Here is a 15,839-nt window from a genome sequence, read left to right on the forward strand (position 1 = left end):
ATCTGTCCCTGCACTTACACAGGAATAAGATATTCAAAACACAGTAAACGGGGCTGGAGAGATGGCTCAGTGGTTAAGAGCACTGACTGTTCTTCCAGAGGTCCTGAGTTCAACTCCCAGCAGCAACCACATGGTGGCTCTCAACCATCTGTAATAAGATATGGCGCTTACAATAAATAGCTAAATCTAAAAAAAAAAAAAAAAAAACACAGTAAACTTTAAAGGGTCAACAAGAAATATCTATCCCATGTCTGATTCCTCCCTCACCACCCTTGCATCCATCCATCTTCAGACCCTGCCTCCATCCAGAGCTGGACTCTGGAATGGGTTGAACTCAGGAGTCTGTGGACCTCTGACGCCATCCAGCCACGGACAGACTGAAAAAGCAAGGAACTGAATTGTTCCTCAAAGGTCAAGAGCTTTACCCAGTGAGATTTCAGAAGAACAAAGTAAGCATTTGGGAAGATTTCCATAAAGTAGAGGAATAACTGAGGCTATAAGGAGGGAAGGAGAGGAACGTGGGATATTTGGCCCTGAGAACAGCATTACATACATGCAGCAAACCGAAAGGCAAGCTGTGGTTTTCTGAGTTACCCGTTAGGAAAATCTGCTGATTCATGTGGATGTAAGAGGGACTGCACTGGGAGAGGAATGCACAGAGTTCATAAGCCAGGGTTCCATGACAGTCCATCCTGGAATTCTCGTTTTCATTGACTGAGCCAGAAATGCACAGATAGCATGAATCAGCTGGACCAGAACCCTTGGCGCAGGCCAAGGCCAGAGGTAGAGAGAGTACAGAGCAGACGCTACTCTCTGGGAACTCAAGGTCCACTCTGGAAGAACAGACACTGCCTTGAGGTTGGTGGGTCCTGATAAGAACATTTAATGCAATTTTCCCAAGGCCAGCCCTGTGAAAGTTCCTCCCAGAGTCCTAGGAAAGACACTACATCCAGCGTGGGGTTATGTGAGGGAAAGGAATCTACATACACCATGCCTTTTTTTGTCTGTTTACTTTATTCCTCTATGACGAAATTCTGTCTATTCAGCTTCATCTTCATCCTCACATTCACCTCTTCTCTGTGCACACTTTTCCTGTCCTCATACTTTTAGTAAGCTCCTGTGCTTTTGACCTCATCTTCATCCTCTGTCCCTGCATCCTCCATCTCACCTTCCTGTCTTACCCCTGGCTCTCAGAAACTCTACCAGAGATCTGCCTTACCCTCTACAGAATCTCTGTCTTCCTCTCTCTTCTCTGGCCATGTGGTTCTGTGTCTGCCATCATAATTCTGCCTGGTTCTCTCTGGACCAGTCTATATCTTTCCCAAGACAGCAACACCTTCATGTTTATAATACAACATAAGAATTGCAAGGTCCCCACCAGAAGTTTCCTGGTAACTTCATTTGTAACCCAAAAAGGGGGAGAGAATAAGGGTGGAGCTAGATAGGAACTGGAATAAATCAGAGAGGGAATTTATGTGCTAGAAATATATCCTTAGTGTGGTGAGCTGAAAACATTACGAGTCTATCATCAATGTGCTCAGACTACAGACTTAGGGGTGACAGGGTAAAGAAATCTATAAGTCACTAAAAACAAAACTGCCACTGTTTGTCTCTGCTGCCAGTTTCCTGACAGGGCGGGAGAGGAGTCCTGATAGCTAGTCACTGTGCATCACAGCTTAAAGGACCTGGTGAGAGGAAACCCCTTTGATCTAAGAAGTTGCACTGGGGCAGTGGGAAAAGGGGGAAGATCTAAACTTGATTTGCAAAAGAAGCAAAGCTATGCACCTAGAGGGCCAGGCACTTGGCCTGGGAGCCAGGTAGTCTGCAAAAAGACATTTTACCTAGTTCAGGAGCTTCAGGCACCTAGCAGGTGGTCTGATATCTGTTGTGTTCCTGCTTGTCTTTCAATGCTTTGTTTTGGAGCTGGCCCTATCTTTGGATGTAGCTAAAAGGGGGTATTTGCAAAGGGCAGATGCCTAACACATACTCATTCTATGGGAATTATGAGCACAAGAAATTCATAGCAAGGTGCAGCTGAATATTAAAGCTGTATAACACCAAATATTCCATGATAAATGGCTTCCCATTTGAAAGACCCTTGATCAGTCGAAGTATAACTTATTATATACAGCTGGACTCCTATATCATTTCTGTGTGGCTAGCCACAAGCATTCACTTGATACAGTTGGGGTTTGGAAGGACAGTGGCACCAACATGGGGAATGACCTGGATTGTAGGTACCTATATGAGTTCAAAAAAGAAAGAGGTCTGGCCGGGCGGTGGTGGCGCACGCCTTTAATCCCAGCACTCGGGAGGCAGAGCCAGGAGGATCTATGTGAGTTCGAGGCCAGCCTGGGCTACCAAGTGAGTTCCAGGTAAGGCGCAAAGCTACACAGAGAAACCCTGTCTCGAAAAACCAAAAAAAAAAAAAAGAAAAAGAAAAAAAAGAAACAGGTCTGGGTTTGTAAGAACCCAAGAAGAGTCCTGGCCCTGATCCAACCTTGTTGACCCCAGTTCAAGGCACTGGATGACTCAGAAATGTCTCAAAGAAAGATGATGGACAGGCACTGAGGAAGACCCCAACATTGACCACCACAGCCCTTACACACACACACACACACACACACACACACACACACACACACACACACAGAGTGAAGTGAGTGTTTTGCCTAGTATTTTCTCAATTTGATACAAGCTAGAGTCATTTGAGAAAGGGACTCTGAATTCAGAAAATGCTTTCATAAGATTTGCTTTATTATTTCTGTTGTTGTTGGGTTTTTTGTTTGTTTGTTTTTATTTTTGTTTTTGTTGGATAGTTTTGTTTCAGACAGGGTCTCTCTACATAGCAATGGCTGCCCTGGGACTCACTAAGTGACCAGGCTGGCCTCAAACTCACAGAGGCCCTCCTGTCTCTGCTTCTGGAGCACCACAATTAAAGACTTGCACCAGCACGGCCAGTGCTTTTCTGTTGCTTCTCCGTTCTAAGAGCTATACTGGGGAGAATATGGCCTGCAAGGTCTAAGTATCGGCCCCACATGGGGAACGTTTGCCAACCTCTGTTCTAGGTGCTGGTCCACATTTTATTCTCCCTACTCAACATTATCAGGGCCACTCCTGACCTTATTACATCCTTTCCAGTTTATCTTCTTTGTCTTCTAGTTAAAATTTAACAAATGTTGACTGAAATAACGTGAGCTTACCAGTCTCACGAACAGGCTGTGGGTATGAAGGCAACCCCCATCGGGGCTCTCATCCAGAGGTGCTACCTGGTACAGGGAGGTCACGGGCACTGCCTGACAAAGGACAGAGTCTATGATCCAGCTGCTGGCATTGGACCCTGCTCAGCAGGTGCTTCTGCAATGTGCCCAAGTCCTTTAGGGGTGACTTGATGCAAAATGCCCACAGCTTTTGACCATACGCCTATGCCGCGTCAGTGGGGCCCAGCACACTAGGCCAGCTCACGCCCAGCCTTGTTCTTTCCCAGGCAGCTGCGGCCTCTTGATGAGCCTGCTCAGCTGAGAGGGCCTCTGGTTCAGACTCCATCATCATCGCAGGGACATGTTGCTGTAATGACTCTGGATAACATGTTTCTTTCCAGAGCTCTAAGCCCTGCCACTGCTTGTATGGACTGGCCAAACATCTCTGGAGATACCTGATTCCGATTCCAAATTTTCCGTTCATCAACCATGTGCCAAGCCTGGCCATGCATATCAAAGATGAACAATCCAAAGTTGGCATTGCGGTGCACACCCATAATTCCCCTATTCAAGAGGTAGAAAAAGGAGAATTATGAGATCAAGAGACACTTCAGCCACATAGTGAGTGAGGACCCAGCCAGAGTGGGTGACATGAGATCCTGGATCAAAACCACCAACAACCAGAGGCTGGAGACATGGGTCACAGGTTAAGAGCACACTGCTCTTAGAGCGGTTCTGTTCCCAGCACCCACATGCCATCTGTAATTCCAGCTCCAGGGGTCTGATGCCCTCTTCCGGCATCTGCAGGCACCGGGTACCCATGTGGTGCTCATACACACATGCTGGCAAAACACGCATGCGCATGAAATAAAAATAGATACATCGTGAAGAAACAGTCAAAGAAGGATGAGGGAGAAAGGAGCCATCCTCCAACTCGCTTTGGCTCGAGTTGAGGGAAAGACTCCTACATCAACTGCGGACAGTGGGGAATGCTGCTGGAGAGAAATGTTGAGAACGCAAACGGGGTTGTGTGTTCAGCTTCGGAAAGCTGAGGAGGACGGCAGAAGACGGCCATCTAGGGCCTGCCTGCTCAGCTTCCCTTCAGCACAGCATCGCTCTAAGCACGACACGAGCTTCCCATGGACAGCTGAGGCACTGCACTCTGAAGAGTAACTGAGAGATGAAGGAGAGCTCTCCCACGGGAATACCAGCTTGAGGAACACGGGGACATGGACAGGGGGAAAGGATAAACAGTGTTGGTTGGTGCTGGTTGGTCGGTGGAAGAGTCACGAGCCATGGCTACCAGAGTTAGAATGGGCTTTATTAGAAAGAAGAGGGGATAGGACGGAGGAGCCAGGCCTGGCAGAGAGGAAACAGAAAGGGAGGCTCAGAGAGAGAGTGTGGGGGTCCACGTCTGACTTTTTAAGGCAGAGACACAGTCGCCCGCTGATGACGTAAAGTGACAGACAAGACCCTGAGCTGCGCATGTACAGAATCCTAACACAGGGACATCAAGGACTTTAAATAACCCAGAGTCCCTACATTTCCTTCTCCAGCCCCTCCTGCAGGAAACAAAACAGAGACCCCCCCCCCCCAAAGCCAACGCAGTTGGTCCCAAGATTCACAACCAACAAAACAAGACACAGGACAAATGTCATTCAGACTTTACTGGGGATCAGACAAGGCTGTTCACTCTGAGGACCAGGGCAAGCATAGAGGCAGATCTGATCTCTCAGAGCTTACTGAGGATTCTGGGGTCTGGTACATAGTGTGGTCTTTAGAGATCCAGCGCCAAGACTTCACCCAGGGTATGCAAAAAAAAAAAAAAAAAAAAAAAAAAAAAAAAAAATCCAGGATGTCAGTGAGAACTAAACTTTTCTATCTGAGGTGTATTAGGAAAGAAACACATACATTCTGATGGTAACTTTCTCTTTTACTTCATCTTGAAAAAATATTTTTCTTCTGACAATCTCTTTGTCTCTACATAGCTACATCTCTCTCCAACAAAAAACTCTAGACAAAATATGAGTTGCATTTTGAGAGTCACAACGCATTTCTTGAGTAAACAATAAGAAGCAAAGCCATTCTGATAACACATGAGAAATCACACAGTTTCTCTCAGACTTGGGATGTCACACTGACCAGCTGGAAGTGAGTTACCATGACAATGCTGAACTGTCAGCCAGCTCCTTGGTGACCAGGTGGGAGCCACCTAACACTGAATGCTTCAGCACATCCTGGAGAGACAGTAACCTTAAAAGCATCCCAGGATCTAAACATAAACAGTTGGCTGAACCTTGAGTCTTGTATCATAAAACTCAGATTTAGGAGTTTGTGCAAAAAAATCAAAGGCTAAAGAGAATTTATGCAGAGTGTTACATCTACTAAAGTCGCTTTGTGCCTGACCTTGGTTCAACAAACAGACACTTGGAAATTTGTCCTTGTGCATTCATTTCCAGGGGCAACTCATTTACTTTGAATTTGCTCTGAGGTCTTAAATCAGCTAATTGTGTAAAAAGGTGTCTTTGTACCCGAGAATACTGTTACTTTCCTATGTCAGCCTAAGATATGAAAAGTATCCTAGCATTATTTCTATTCACCAAAATTATACGGCTTAAGAAGAAATCATCTTCTTGACCATCCACAGATATATATGTGCCCAGTAGATGGAATATATTCACGAGATAAAAACACAGGCAGTGGGTAAATACTAATAGCTGTTTTCAGGGGAGAAATGTAGTGGCACATGAGAAAGAGTACAGACAGAAGCAAAAGAGTCATTCATAGGCAGTGGCCCTGGAAGCCTTGATTGAAGAGTTTCCTCCATCAGAGAGTTATTCATCTCGTGGGTTGACCTTATGAATATCAGTCATCATCTGCTGTCATATGCCATGGACCGTGGCAGGTCCATTCCTCCAAGCAACAGTGAGGGATGGCTGGATGCAGGGCAGGAAAAAGGAATAGGAGCAAGAGACTGAGGAAGAAATGGGGAGTCCAAGGATCCAGAGGCTTGACTGAAGGAAGGGCTTGTGCAAAGAAATGGAGGAATAGGGGATAGAAAGAAGAAGAAAACACATTTGGTGGAGACACAGAGCCATGCCCAAGGGCCTGGGCCAGCAGGGTGAATGAATATTCCCCCAGGGCTGGGCTTTGTAGTCCTATTTTGGGTTCCAAAAGGCCAGCTTTACATAAAATGGTTTGTATATAAAGCGGCTGCTTTTCATGTAGTCAGATATCTTCTTCAGGCCCTGCAGGGGAAGGAGAAATCAGAAATTCAGGATCTGCGGCACCACTGGATATACACATTTCACTCTAAGAACCCCAACACAGCATAAGCTGCTCAGGTGCCCAACACTGGTAAGGGAAGGCTTTGATTTCCAGTAAAGAAGGAGAAACTGAACACTGCTCTCAGCTGTGTGTCCATCTGCAGTTGCTGTACAGGTACAGAGGGAGCATTCCACAAGATCCTGCAGAACAGTGACCTGCTCTGCATTCAACAGGAGGGAGTCCACACAGAGGCAAGGTGCTTCCCTCCTGCTCACGTGGCTAGAAAGACAACAGTCTATCCCCCTGTCTACAAGGAGGATCTCAGTATCTTCCACTCTGGCTCTCTTGCCTCACTCCCCAAACAAGAAACCCCTTGTCACTCTCTGTTTACACAAACACTCTTGCTTTTTCACTTGCAGGCTCCTGCTTGCCTGTTATTCCACACTGAGGAGGGACCAAGAAGGACAAAGGCCCCAGCACCATGCCAGCGTACTTTGGAAGAGAGCAAAGACCTCACCCAGTACCTCAGCAAATCCTGACGTCATGAGGATGGGGATCAGTGAACCAGCAAGGAGACAATGGAGTGGCCTTTGCCATTCTCTTGAAGCAGAAAAACCTAAACTTTGAAACCTGGTAGATGAAAGCACACTCAGTGCGCCCATTCTGTTTTTCCCAGCCCTACTGGTGAAGACCCTACAGAAAGACTCTGTGCTGTGTGCCGTCTTTCCAGTAGAATGCCTAGATAAGCTGGGAAGAATTCAGAGTTCCAGGGCTGCCTGGACCCAAGTGGGCAGGCTTAGCTGGCCTTGATCTGCAGCCTCCCACACTCCCACTGTGCTGCACAGCCAGTTCTTACACAATCTCCAGAGCTGAGCAGCCTGGACCAGAATCCAAGCTGATGGAAACTAACAAAACACATCGCTTGTTGGGCAGTTTTGAGGACAGAAAAGAAGATTCTGTGCTAAGAATCTCACTGGACTACAGCCTTGACCCCCAAGTCTCTAGTGAAGTAGGTTCTGTGGCTGTCACATGTGCCTCATAGTCAGGCATGCCTGCCACACTGCATCCCTGCATGGAGATGCACCTTTCCAAGTCCTACTGAGCTGAAACTGTGCCACACACATACAGAGACACCAGAGAAGGTGAATGAAAACGAACAAAAAAATCCCATTTCAATGATTTCACAGTCAAACACCAAGCTGCTGCTGAGAAGGAAGAAGAAAGGGAAGAAACAGGATACCTAAACACTGAACACCTCAGGAGAACATCCTCCAACAGCAGGGACCATCCACTCAGCCTGGCACCAGCTGTAGCCCTGGGTCCCAGTGCTTCCCCAGTCAGGAATCTGACTGAGCAGAGAATTGGACAGGCCGGATATGCATACTGCACCTTGGCACTGCACATCAGTCCTGCCATATTTCCCCCTCTCAACAGCACTTGCTATACACTCTGACATGTCCTGAATTTCCATAGGCCTCAGGGCTGGAAAATCCAGGTTCCATGGCAACCTACGGTTTTTTTTCCTTTGGCATCAGGGAGCTCTACTGTCCTCTCTTCTTGAAGCTACAAGCACACAGGGAAACAAACACAACCTTCTCCAATGGTACTGGGTCCCTGAGAAACTGACAATCTCTATAGTCAGCCTCCTTAGCAGTCCAATGGAACAGATACTGCTACAGAACAAGTAGGTTGTAATGAGAAATTTCATGCAGAAGATCTAAGAACTGAACACAGGTCATTGCCCAACAAATGTTAATTGTTCTTCATTTCCATTCCAAGGAGTAGAAAGTTATGGTGGTTTGAAAGAAAGTGTCCCCCAAAGGGAGTGAGTGGCGCTATTAGAAGGTGTGGCTTTGTTGGAGATCTGAAGAGTGCTTTGACATCAGACATGGAGATGCAGAGTTTGGATTTGCCCAGCTGGTTTTTAGTCTTGCTTTGGTCCAGTATTTCCCCACTGTGTTTTGGAATGATAATGTATATCCTGTGCCATTATACTTTGGAAGTATATGATTTGCTTTCTGATTTTGATTTTATAGTAGATTTAGGGATTATATGAATCTCAGAAGAGACTTTGAACTTCAGACTTTTAAATAAGTTTGAGATTGTGATAGACTATGGAGACTTTTGAAGTTGGACTGAATGCATTTTTTGCATTATAATATAGTGACTAGTCTTTGTAGCCAGGGAGTAGAATGTGGTGGTTTAAGAGAAAATGGCCCAAAAGGGAGTGTGTTGTGGGATGTTTTGTATGCTGTGAATATGTGTTGCTCTGACTGGTTGATAAATAAAACATTGATTGGCCAATAGCCAGGCAGGAAGTATAGGCAGAACAAGCAGACAAAGAGAATTCTGGGAAGAGGAAGGCTGAGTCAGGAGATGCCAGCCTACTGTCCAGGGAGCAGCATGTAATGGCACACATGTAAAGCCATGGAAATTGTAGTGACATATAGATTAACAGAAATGGAATGAGTTTAAGTGTAAGAGCTAGTCAGTGGTAGGCCTGAGCTAATGGCCGAGCAGTTTAATGAATATAAGTCTCTATGTGTTTACTTGGGTCTGAGTGGCTGCTGACAGGGTGGGACACCAGGAAAATTCAACTACAAATGGCGTCCATGTGTGGGGCAAGAGCTTCCACCTAAAACCCAAGAAAGCTTAAAAAAAATTTAAAAAAAAGATTCTAAAATGGAACTAAAACCAGCTTCCTAGTTGTCTCTCAGGCCAGCCACAGCACAGCCTATAGGCCTAGAGTCTCTCAGAGGTGGCCAGAGCCAGCAGCCAAAGCTGCCATTTCAGTCCTAACCACTCTGCAGTTTAAAGCAATAGATTCACAATGAGTCAGATTCAGGTTAAGTAAACCTCTAAATGGTTTACAGTATGTATAAAAATGTATGTAGACTTGAAAGAAAGAGAAAAAAGAACATAGTTATATAAAGAAATAGAAAGTTTTAAAAAATAAAGTCTTTAAAGAGACAGTAAAAGTAATTAAAAAATAAGCCATGAGGGGTTGGGGATTTAGCTCAGTGGTAGAGTGCTTGCCTAGCAAGCACAAGGCCCTGGGTTCGGTCCTCAGCTCAAATAAATAAATAAATAAATAAATAAATAAATAAATAAATATGAAAATCACACAGAGAGTCTGGATTATATTGTCTTTGGGATTTTTTTTACTGCAGAAAGACATTTGATTATAAAAGCTGCTGAGTTAAATCAATATGTATATTTTAAAGGTATCTTGATTTAAAAATTTATGTCTAAGGATACATTGCTTTGGAAAAGAGGTTCTGCTTTTGTTTTCACAGAAGATGAGAACCTGTGGATTGCTTTCAGGCAAATATGATTTGACCAGCCAAGACACCTTGAAAGGTCTCCAATGACACCATGGCCCAGATCATCCAACATCCAAAATCAACTTCAAGGCAACTGACTCAGAGAATACAGCCTCATAGACTACTCCAGTAAGGACTTGACCATAATCCTAAAATTTTCTTTATGTCCCCATAAGAATTCAGCACCCTCTATCAGCAGGAAGTAGACCAGAAAACTACATCCACATTCCCCAAAAAATGGATTATGGATGTTTGTCTTTGTTTAGATTGTTAGTTGCAAATTGTTATTGGTCATAGTCAATCTCTTTCTATACCAAGAAAGGAAGATATGGTATAGAAATGTAGGATACAGATATGATAGGATGAAAAGGTAGATTAATGAACCTAGTTTTAAGAGCAATAACTTGTTTAAAAATGTTTTACAATGCTATGGGTTTTAGTTTATTAAGACAAATTTAAAGTTAATTTTGTTATACTGTATATTTCTACTCTTGTTTATTTTGTTCATGCAACTCATTTGAAATTGTAGTGTATAGTTGAGAAATACAGATTAATAATTAGTCATCTATGATAATCAAACTTATAGTCATGTTAGTTAAGTTTTCTAGGTATACATATATATATTTCAAATAGGTAGGTAATCTTCAAACACTTCAAAGACCTACAGAATATGGCATTTAAAATGTTTTTAAAATGTAGACTTTCTGGACAGTGAGACACATCTTCTCCTAGCAGCACCAATTTAGTTCAAAAAGAAAGCATTAAAGACACTCCATATGGGGTTTATCTTCTTCTTGGCAAAAATAGTCATTTGGGTAAGAAACTGTTCTTGCCTGACTGCTTGACAAAATGTTGTATTGACTAGACATGCAAGACCCATAGGAAGGTGACCACTGAACTTTGCAAGGCAGGATGGTCCTTCAGGTTCCTGCTCCTCAGAGGAGACTGCCAGATATTCTACAGGACCCAGAGAAAAGTGACTGAGAGACTAGGCCTATAGGCTGAAGATGGATGCCCCAACGTTGCAGAGGAACTTTGGATGACTGTCCAGGCAGGCAGCTGTCTCTGTCATTTGCAGAGTTTTGGAAGTTGCTTACAATGCTCTTCCTGTTTTTCTTAGGTAATATTGTATCCTTCTGAGATCTTTGATGTAGTTGAAGACTAGATAGGTATAATTATAATTTTCCTTGGTTATGATAAGAGATAAATTAGATATGAAAGTTTAGACTCACAAATATAGGCTACATAGAATATTTTCTCTGATTTTGCCAAATACAAATAGACTAGATATTATAACTGTAATTCTTGCTTGATACCTGTTCTATTATATGTAATTTTACTATGTTAAAGTTAAAACTTTCCTATTTGATTAGACAGAAAAGGGGAGGTGCTGTGGGATGTTTTGTATGCTGTGAATATGTGTTGCTCTGATTGGTTGATAAATAAAACATTGATTGGCCAGTAGCCAGGCAGGAAGTATAGGCAGAACAAGCAGACAAAGAGAATTCTGGGAAGAGGAAGGCTGAGTTAGGGGACGCCAGCCCACTGTCCAGGGAGCAGCATGTAATGGCACACAGGTAAAGCCACAGAAAATGTGGCAACATATACATTAACAGAAATGGGCTGAGTTTAAGTGTAAGAGCTAGTCAGTGGTAGGCCTGAGCTAATGGCTGAGTAGTTTTAATGAATATAAGCCTCTGTGTGTTTACTTGGGTCTGAGTGGCTGCTGACAGGGCAGGACACCAGGAAAACTTTAGCTACAGGAGTGGCACTATTAAGAGGTGTGGCCTTGTTGGAGTAGGTGTGTTGTTGTTGTATGTAACTATGGGGGTAGGCTTTGAGGTATCCTTTCCTCAAGTTACTACCCACTGTTTCATACCACTTCCTATTGCCTTCAGATCAAGATGTAGAATTCTCAACTACTTCTCCAGTACTATGTCAGCCTGAATGCACCCATAATTACAGCTGCCATGGTCCCTACCATGATGATACTGGACTAAACCTCTAAAACTATAAACTGCCACCTCAGTTAAATGTTTTCCTTATAAGACTTGCCATGGTCATGGTGTCTCTTCTCAGCAATAGAAATGCTAAGACAAAAGTCATCCTGGAAAGGGAGAAGGGAAAAAGAACACCGAATGAGAAGGAGGATCAGGGCATCACCTCAAAGCGGGCCATAAAGTCGTTCAGGTTTGGGAAGGCATCCAGGCAGTGGGGCTGAAATATACGGTGCTGGTCAAGGATGTCATAAACGAGGAAATCCACATAGGTGATCTGCAGGAAGCCAAAGGTCAGTGTGCTGGAATTTGAGGCCTGGGAAGAATGGCAACTTTTCCTCCCCACCCCCTCTCTTTACCTTGTTCCCTGCACACCAGGACCGCTTGCCCAGGAACTCAGAGTAGAGCTTCATCTTCTCCGGGATGGTCTTCAAGAACTCTGGCTTTAGCTTCTCCTGAGGCAGAAGACAGCTGTCACCACCCTAAGACTCAGGCTCCCCAGCAGAGAGGTTGACCTCCCAGAGCTGTGCAAGGGAACAGCCACCTTCCCAACAAAGGGCCAGGTCTGTGTTTAGGTTTCCATTTAACACATCACTATTTATTGGTGGCAGAATTAATGTGCAAGGTGATGGAGACTCAGATTGGAATTTGACACTGTCCCTGGAATCTGCCATGACTGAAGTCCAAACCAGTACTGGGAGTTACCCCCAAGGAACTCCTGAGTATCTTGAACGTTCTAGCCTCAAAGACCCAGTGGAACCACAGATACAAAGGACATAAAGACCCCAGAAGAAGACAGTTATACTGGGTTGGGAAGAGCACAAGAACATATGTGAAGAGCATGCCTATAAAAAAGATGTCCTGATTTCTGTTGATACCTAAGACAGAATTGTGGGGAATGCATTGGATAGATGTGTGAGACCAGTGTGTGATATGACGTATGTTCATCATTTGGGGAGTACACTGTTGCCTGTTGGTAGAAGGGAGTCCAATGTTGATAGCAAGTGTCTTTCTCAATCACTGTTCACCTTAATTTTTAGAGACAGGGTCTCCCATTGAATCTACAGCTCACAGACTGGCTGGCCAATGAGTCCTCCTGTTTTTCCCCAGAAATCCTCCCATTTCTCCCCCGGAGCACTATGATTATAAGAGCATGCTGCCACACTCGGGTTTTTACGTGGTGCTAAGGATCCATTCTAAAGCCCTCGTGCCACACAGCAAACGCTTTTAACCACCAGGCCATTCCCACACCCTCTAATTTCATCCTGGAGGCTTTTGGTATGACCACTGGGAAAGACGACACATGGAAGAGGTCAAAAGACAGATGTGGCCAAGATTTACAACTATGCTGAAGGACTTAGATCAACTGTCCACCAGATAATCTCAACCGTCTCTTCCATGGTTACATTAGTAATGGTAGCTTCATAGTGTTCATGTGCTGTCTCACTGGGGTTATGAGGGTCCTTCAGTGTAGAGAAGGAGAACTCAGAGTATCAGTAACACCATTAATTCACTGAAGGAGGATGCTGCAGATCTGAACACACGACTTTAAGTCCTGCTGCAAACCCTGTCTACTCCACCACTGGCAACTCACAAAGTCAGGGTTGTAACAGAGCCTGATGAGCTGCATGCGGTTGTCCATAACCTGGTTCTCCACAATGTCGGCACGAATCCTCTCCTCCTCTGTCTCTCCACCTGCAGCACACACAGCACACTCACCCTCAGCATCCTAGTCAAGACAAGGAGATTGTCCCCCATGCCCCACCCCGCTGCCAGCCCACTCACACAGGTTGTGCTTGCGGGCAATATAGCGCAGGATGGCGTTGCTCTGGGTGATCTTGTGTGATCCATCAATTAAGTAGGGCAGCTGGAAAGACAAGCAAGGATGGTCAGATGAGATATGGGGTCCCTGCATCTCTTTTCTGGGTGAGGACAGACAGGTGGTTTGGCACTCCATGGCCCTGGCATGGTGAACCCTCTGTGGAGCTCACACTTCACACTGAAAGGAGAAACCGGGACACAGCCCATGACAGAAACACTGTGCAGCCACCAGGAGTGGGAGCAGGTGAGCAGAAGCACTGATCCCAACCCCCTCAGCCAGACAAGAAGATGAGGTGAGGACATCATGCCTTCCCCACCCCCACCCCCTTCCCTGCACCTACATTGGGAAAGTCCAGGCCCAGCTTGAATTTGTCACTCAGCCACTGGCTTTGTTCATAATCGGGGGCTGTAGACAAGACAATGTGAAAAGAGATCAGTCCAGTGTCCTACCCTACTCCTGGTATTAGACCAGGAGCAAGAAAGAACCCCTGAGGTGGTGTGTGTGTGTGTGTGTGTGTGTGTGTGTGTGTGTGTGTGTGTGTAACTCAAGTCACTTTCCAAGATGGAGGAGAGGGATATAAGCAACTACTGGTAATAAGAGGAGCTTGGACCCCAATAGTGCACCCAGCCTAGTTAGTTACTAATAACACATAGACCAGGAACTCCATTCTCGGTGTTTTACAATGAAAAACCAAACTGCACCCTCAAAGAGGTTTCTGGACCTAAAGCAGGCTCTAACTCCAACTGTAGGCTGACTGCAGGCCTGAGGAATAAGGGGCTAAGCATGGGTTGATGGGCATCACTGGGCAAATGGGAAGCAGGTGACTGACCGGGAAGGTGCCATTACCGTCCCCCATGGTGTATTTCTTCTCCTCATAGCTTGAGTCTGTGTACTCCAGGAGCATGCGGATGGATTGTGTCAGCTGAGGAAGAAGATCAGAGACAGAGCTGAGAAACTGTGGTGACCGTCTTGTATGACTTCATCTTCTCCATTTGAGACCCCCACACCGCACAAATACAGCCACCATGCAGCGTGCATATCCAGGCGCGAGTTCGCACCTCCCTCTCCCCTACCCCCCCCCCCCCCCCCCCCCGCAGCGTCCTGAGTGTGTGAGCTCCTGAGCGCTGAGAGCTACAGGCAGAAGTTTCTAGGCAGGCCTGAGGAGTATCCCTCTGCTAGAAAGGGCCTTGCTGTTATGAACTTTCTGTTTCACATCCCGGTCCCCTCTCTTACACCGCGGACATTCCAGTATCCCAGTATCATAGGCATAGTGCTGGTGCTGTGGCTGGTGCTGGTCTTCTCAGACTGGCTTTAGCAGGGTTGAGCTGGGTCTCTGGACAAGCTGCGACTTTATGCAGACTCCCAGAAAGGCCTAGGAGGGACCAAGCGGCCCGTCCCTCCCCACTCTGCACCAATCCCAGTCAGGCACGCCCCTTCCTCCCTTGTGTAACCAGAGCTACAGATCCTGACCCCGAAGGCACAGGGCCACACCCTCTCCGAGAGAGGAGGGATTAGATCCTTGGCCGTCTCTGCCCCAAGATTCTGTTCTGTGCACCCTGAAGGCAAAATCTTTTCTCCTGCTCCAAACCCTCTTAGCAACTGCCGCCATCGCCACCTGCTGGATGCTCTGGAAACTGACCCTGGAAACTGGAGACTGGCCAGAGAGCAAAGGAACCAAGACATTCTCCCTTCTTCCTTTTCTTGGCAGAGCTCGGTTTTCAAACTCAGACTGTGGGAATCTGTCATTCGGGGAGGCTCAGCTCCCAGCTTAAGGACAAAAAGACGCGCCCCCAACCTGAAGCCTTAATCTAGCACCTATCCTTGAAGAAAGGACTCTACTGATCGGACAGCTACCAGACTAATGTGCGCTCAGACTCCAGTTACAGGAACAGTTGGTGACATGGAAACAACCCAGGGCAGGACAAACAGAAGAGCAAATGGTCTCTGTATTTCACTTTAGATTTGAGAACCCAGTCCTTCAGGTTATCAGTCATAAAAAAAATCAATCAGTGTTTTGGCCGTGTTTATGAATCTAAATTCAAGACAGACCCAAACACGGAGAGGCATGAATCTGAGGGAAGCCACAGGCATGGACAGCAGTCAGCTGACAGAACCAGCAAGGGAGCAAAGAGCTCACAGATGGGGTGTGCAATAGAGTGGGAGGCATGTGTTCCAAGAGGCTTGCTTTCAAGGGACAGCAGGATGTTGTCCACACAGGAGCCTGGAACAC

General features: G+C 45.7%; 1 protein-coding gene across 2 annotated transcripts; it reads right to left on the reverse strand.

The window, feature by feature from the left end:
• Positions 1-4,848: 4,848 nt before the first annotated feature.
• Positions 4,849-15,124, reverse strand: LOC131913446 (glutathione S-transferase Mu 1-like). Of its 2 annotated transcripts, XM_059266079.1 has the most exons (8): positions 14,843-15,124; positions 14,456-14,531; positions 13,950-14,014; positions 13,573-13,654; positions 13,382-13,482; positions 12,147-12,242; positions 11,954-12,064; positions 4,849-6,448 (listed from the first exon to the last, which is right to left on the reverse strand). In XM_059266079.1, the coding sequence occupies exons 1-8, from the start codon at positions 14,876-14,878 to the stop codon at positions 6,359-6,361; spliced, it is 657 nt and encodes a 218-aa protein (XP_059122062.1). In that variant the 5' UTR covers positions 14,879-15,124; the 3' UTR covers positions 4,849-6,358. The 2 variants fall into 2 exon arrangements, with proteins under 2 accessions (XP_059122062.1, XP_059122061.1); XM_059266078.1 differs by lacking the exon at positions 4,849-6,448 and having other exon boundaries at positions 10,094-12,064; positions 14,811-15,124.
• Positions 15,125-15,839: the final 715 nt, after the last annotated feature.

This window comes from Peromyscus eremicus, chromosome 6, assembly GCF_949786415.1.
Source record: "Peromyscus eremicus chromosome 6, PerEre_H2_v1, whole genome shotgun sequence".
NCBI classification, from domain to species: domain Eukaryota; kingdom Metazoa; phylum Chordata; class Mammalia; order Rodentia; family Cricetidae; genus Peromyscus; species Peromyscus eremicus.

Bases quoted from the DNA above. Each gene is read 5' to 3' on its own strand.
- LOC131913446 (XM_059266079.1), bottom strand. From the start codon at position 14,878: ATGCCTATGATACTGGGATACTGGAATGTCCGCGGT. The intron at 14,015-14,455 runs GTAATGGCACCT...TCTTGTCTACAG, and splicing joins GAAATACACCATGGGGGACG to CCCCCGATTATGAACAAAGC. The intron at 12,243-13,381 runs GTGAGTTGCCAG...CTTCTGCCTCAG, and splicing joins TCTGTTACAACCCTGACTTT to GAGAAGCTAAAGCCAGAGTT.